Here is a 6000-nt window from a genome sequence, read left to right as displayed (position 1 = left end):
GGGCCCCCTGGTGGCTGGTTTGTGCACACGCAGGAACACCCTGGCCAACAGCTGTGGGACGGGAATCCGTTCGTCCACCAGCGATCCCAGCCGGAAGCCCCTGGACAGTCGAGTGCTCAACGCTGTCAAACGTGAGTGTCCTCTTCAGAGTGCCCCAGTGTCCAGGTGTCCTATGGCACCAGTCATGACGCACAGCCACTGATGGCTTTGATTTATTTTACATGTGCCTAAATATTTCAGTGTGGATGTGTGTGATGTCAGTTTAAGCTGGTTGGATGTGTGTGTAATGTCAGTTTAAGCTGGATGGATGTGTGTATTGTGATCTGCATGATGGATACGTATCACATTTATATGAACTCTTACACACTTTAGTTTATATTTTGTGTCAAATTAGATTTAGATTATAGATTTAAGATTATGTAATGATGTGTCTCACCTCTCCTCTTTTTCCTGTCACTCGTTCTCCTCCTCCTCCTCTCTCTCCCTCTCTTTCCCCCCCTTCTCTCTCTCTCCCTCTCTCTCTCTCCGTTTCTTTCTCTCTTCCTCTCTCTCTCTCCCTCTCTCCTCACTCTCTCTCTTTCTCTCTCTCCTCTCTCTTTCCCTCTCTCCTCTCTCTCCTATCTCTCCTCTCTCTCTCCTTCTCTTTCTCCCCCCCCTTCTCTCTCTCTCCCTCTCTCTCTCAGTGTACTGTCAGAACTTCGCCCCCAACTTCAAGGAGAGTGAGATGAACGTGATCGCGGCGGACATGTGCACTAACGCGCGGCGCGTGCGGAAGCGCTGGCTGCCCAAGATCAAGTCCATGCTGCCCGACGGAATGGAGGTGTACCGCAGTGGCGGTGGCGTGGCCGTCGCCGCGGCAACGGGACTGGCCCTGGGGCCGTCGTCGGTCATGGGCAGCATGTCACTGCCGTTCGAGGCCGAACTGAAGGCTCTGTACGAGGGACGCAAGGACCTGAGGACTCACCTCCAGCTGGACGGGGGCAGCCCGGGCCCTAGCCCCCCCGCGGAGGCCCCTGAGGGGGAGCAGGTGGTCGGGGGGGTCCATGGGGTCGGAGAGGAGGAGGTGGAGGAGGAGGACCAGGAGCAGCACCAGGCAGGAGAGGAGGTGGACGGGGCACTGGGGTCCATGCCAATGCCGCTCATTCCAGGCGGAGAGGGGACGAGCGCCTTGCAAGATGGACAGAGCAGCGCAGAGTTCCCCGAAGGGTTGAGGATTAACGGGCAGTAACGTTAGCCCTCGCTCATCTTCCTCTCATCCTCCTCTTCCTCCTCCTCTTTCTCCTCCTCTTCCTCCTCTCCGTTCGGCTTCTCCCTCTTTTTCTCCTGCGTCAAGCCACCGCTGCTCTCCAAAGGAACCTCCCCGCGCCAGAAACACACACACACACACACAGAACAAACACACACACACACACACACACACACAGAACAAACACACACTGACACACACACACCGACACACACACACACACACACACAGAACAAACACACACCGACACACAGAGAACAAACACACACCGACACACACACACACTGACACACACACACACACACAAAGAGAACAAACACACAACGACATACACACACACACACACCGACACACACTCACAGAAAGCAAACACACACACACACACACACATACTGCAGTGCAGAGGTGGCTCTATATGAGACTAGTGAGTGGTACCTTCACTCTGAACAAACATAGGCAAGGCTGAACACACACACACAGACACACAATGCTGCATGCCATATACAACACAAACATAAACCCAATGCCACATGCCATCATAAACATACACACACACAGACACACACACACACACAGACACACACACACACACACACACACACACACACACACACACACACACACACACACACACACACACATAGATAGACACTGACATTTGAACAAATCTAGCCCAGATCTGGCACTAATTCACATTTCCAGATTTGGCATTTCCAGGGAACTGACACCCGAGTTGCACATTGACACAGCAAGTGTGTAACACACACTTGATGTGTGGTGTGTGTGTGTGTGAGTGGTCAACACAAAGTAGCCAGTTCTGTCTGTGGCAGGGCTCCTAGTGAGGCCCGTGCACATTTGGTATGTGATGAGATCGTAGTCGAATAATACATTGTTTTAATGAAAACACATTTTATAAGTGAATCCGTCTTTCTAGGAACACTGCTTGGAAAGAGGGAGATGTTCTCAGAATCACTCAAAGTGGCCTTGATTTTGAAACACAGTTTACTACTAAGTATGTAATAAACTACATTTAGTATCTTTAGCAGAGTTAGCATTGTATTAGCTATTAGCCAAGCACTTCACACAAGTGGAGAAATAATCTAAATTGTAGATGACTAGCTGTAGTGAGAAAGTGCTGCGCATACGTGGTATAGTTTATGAGATTCCCTCTGTGTGCAGAGCGTCTAGAAACCCTCACTGTGCCAGAGTCAATTAATCAAGGCAATGCCTGTGTCTGTTTAGATGTCAAAACACACACAAACACATAAACCACACATTGTAAACACACCCCACACATACTGCTTGCTGATTCAAGCTTGCTCACACACACACACACACAAACACGCACACACACACAAACATGCACACAAACGTGCACACCTAAACAGCACATGTACACACACCACATACACACCGCTTGCTGATTCACACTCTCTCTCTCTCACACACATGCACACTCTCACACACACACACACACACACACACACACACTTAACATGAAACATGTAGTCACCTCACCCAAGCTGATTGCTGAATCACACACATTCACACAGCGCTGTTCACTCATTCACCCTTGTGAGTCACAGCGCTGATGTAACTGGCGGTGAGAACATGGCAGAGGCCTCGCTCGCTTCAGCTGCACTAGGAGTCGCAATCCTGCAACAAGAACAAACAAAGAAACTAACCCTCATAGGCACTCAGAATATATTGCCAGAATATGCACAAAAATGCTTGCATGCATAATGAAAAACAAACAAACTGCCTCTAATTGCTCTTCATGAAGAAAAGAAACTGCTGCTGTCGCCTGAGGACGGTTTGGGGAGATTCTTTTCACCTTTTTTTCCTGAATCCAGAAATATTTGTTATGGCTTTGACTCTGGAGGAAAGTCCTGTCTGTCTGCTCGAGGGTGAGATGCGCAGGATCATTTTTATTTTTCGACGTAGGAGGTTTTCCGTGAGCAATTCGGAGCCTTTGCATTTTGGTTCGAGATTCAGTAAATTATTAAATGATGAAACTACTACAAATGTTTTTTTTTGTCTGCTGGCTTTCTTGCATTTGCACTTGAAGAGGACAGAGGGACAGGCCAGCCGTCGTGGTTTGACTTTTGGAGCTGCCAAGTACAGACTGTTAAAAGGAAGAGTCATGTGTGCCCCCCCCCCCCCCCTGTCTTTTCTACTGTCTGCCTCGTGTGTCTGTTGAAATGAGGCGTACAGTCACGCAAAGACTAGTAATGACTAGCGCACTGCTCCGTTCCGCTCCGCCACAGCACAGCACAGCGATGAGAGGGGACGCCGCCCAGTGACACTACAAGCGCTGAGCCCCTTCCCCAAATGTGTTACTTTTGCTTTTGGTTTCGTGTTATTTGTTTCTGCATCAGTTTGGAACTGCTCGACGCTGTGGCCCATGTAGAGAGAAGGACACCGATGAGAGTGGCTTTTGTGGGGAGCGTCATGCCTTCTCTCTCAAGTACAAACAGCACCCTATGTATGTACTGTGTGTATGCTTTTCAACCTGAAGCACTGTTCTCACGATCAGACAAAGACGAAAACAAACTCACTCACATCAAGGGAAAATGGTGCCAGAAGTCATGGTGTTTAAGAACTTCCATCATGACATGGCGAGGGCTGTGCAGGGTCTTCACTGTGTCCCGGCAGGGTTAACAACTTCGGTTTCTGAACAGACGTCAACCAGGTTGATATCAAGCATTTGTTTGCTGTTGTTTTATCGTTTTCCAAATTGTATAGATCAATCCAGAAAAGTGTGGAATACATTTCATACACACACACACTTACACACACACACACACACACACACACACACACACACACACACTTACACACACAAAAAACAAACCAGAAACATTGTACATGTATTATCCAATACATTTTTGTTTGCCAAATTTGATGATCAGAAGCAGACAGTTGATGCAGTTTTTGCCCATCTCTTTTGTTTGAGCCTCTGATCTGCATGCCACTCACATTTGAGGCAGTTTTGTGCCATTTCTGGGTGAAGCAGCGATGTGATGTGCTGTTTAACATGCACATCTAGGGTATGGGGGATGCGTTGGGGAATGGTCCGCTTTCTTCACATGGAACACAGGGTGTTTTGTTGCACTAGAACTTGAATACGTTTACATGGGTGTTTGTGAGCTACAATCAAACACACAGCTAGGGGCAAGGGGGGGCAAGGGGGGTAAGGGGGGGCGGTGGGGGTGGCAAAGAGGAGCATGGTCAAGTGAATGTACACTCAAGGACTGCTCAAGTTCACAGTACACACACACACACACACACACACACACACACACGTACCAGTGCCCCACAAACACTCTAATGGTGTGTGGAGTGTGAGAAGGTGCTTTGGCCTCGTACACACGTGTGTTGACTACATCGTGCAGTCACACCCAGGTTCTGACTCGGACAGAAGCGGCCCAACTCTGCTTCAGAGTCCACAGTGATGTGGGGCATGTCTATTTTGTACTGTAGTTAGAAAGGCAAAGAAAGGGTCTTCCATGGGCATGGGACACTGCATAACGACCTCTAATTAGGACCGGTGGCAATGTTTTTAACAGCTATTTTTTGTGCGCTTCTCTGTAGAAAATAATGAATCTAAACAGCATCATCATTATCCTTCTCTGCTGGGCTCACAAGGAGGATGTTCAACTCTGCATGCAGGTTCCATTTGCTGCTCATCGGCTGACTCATTCTTCCAATTTTCATTTTTCTGTTGTTGTTGTTGCTGTTATTGTTGATGTCTTTCTGGGGTTTGAAAACAAACTTCATGCTTTCCCACGAAGCCCAGTGCAACACAAAACTGTTGAATCCTTCATGTAAACACAGAGAAGCAGAGAGTTGAGTTCTTCACAGAAAGACAGAAACCCTGTCGTGTATGTAGACAACAAGAGGTCTGGATCAGTGCCTTATTTGAGAGGATGGTTGAATTCTTGGGTTTGCACATGAGCTTGCTTACAGCACTGCGGACTAAGGCTCAAACACATTTCAAATGTTGTTTTGCACGATGTCAGCAGAAGCCCCTCCCCTCACCCTTGACGTGTCTGTCCTGACGCGTATGCAGATTCTTTCAAGGTCAGACGATGGTTGCTGCTTGCTCTTCTGCAGAAACAGCACTGTTCTGCCTATACGCTTCTAGAAACAAGTAGTGAAAAAGACCTGTACGATATTCTTGTAACCTCCTCTAAAGTCATCCATTTTGTTATCTTCCGTTGTAGTGATTGATGTGTCAATTCATGTGAAAACCTTAAGTTCTGTTTGATTTCCTTGAACATACGTGTACAGATCTAGAGACAACAGAGTTAAAGCTTGCCATGGATACATACAGTATTTATAAGAAATGGTCACTAGGTAAAGGATTTCAAAAATGATATGTTTCTCGTAGATAATTAATCACAACCTGTAATAATTGACTGAATTATTAACTTTTTTTCTTTCATATTCAGTAGACCATGCAGTTTTGAAATGTCACTCAACTACATTTTGACAGTTCGTCAAATCAGTCCAACTGGTAGCCCTTCTATCTGGAGGGATAGTTCACACCAAAATGAAACAAATCCAACTTCTCAGTGTCATGTCTGGGGTTCAGTCGCAATACTGCAGTTTTAAAGAAGTTGGCCAGCAGTCTTACTGAGTAGTGAACTGTACACCTCTTTCTTATTTGACAGGAGTAAGACGCCCTCTCTTAGCATGGCATGGATAACACATACTGAGGTCCCTAACCCCTGTCCTGCTTCACAGGAGAA

General features: G+C 47.2%; 1 protein-coding gene across 1 annotated transcript in view; it reads left to right on the top strand.

Annotated features, from left to right (window-relative positions):
* LOC121679808 (nucleus accumbens-associated protein 2) overlaps nt 1–1461 on the top strand; it is a 41018-nt gene extending 39557 nt beyond the window's left edge. The window contains 2 exon segments of the mRNA XM_042058842.1: nt 34–131; nt 684–1461. Coding sequence (XP_041914776.1) covers nt 34–131; nt 684–1228 — 643 coding nt within the window. The 3' untranslated portion in view covers nt 1229–1461.
* Nucleotides 1462–6000: the final 4539 nt, after the last annotated feature.

This window comes from Alosa sapidissima, chromosome 13 (assembly GCF_018492685.1).
Source record: "Alosa sapidissima isolate fAloSap1 chromosome 13, fAloSap1.pri, whole genome shotgun sequence".
Classification (NCBI taxonomy): domain Eukaryota; kingdom Metazoa; phylum Chordata; class Actinopteri; order Clupeiformes; family Clupeidae; genus Alosa; species Alosa sapidissima.
The sequence above is the reverse complement of the archived record's forward strand: the minus strand, read 5'-3'. Positions and strand labels throughout refer to the sequence as shown.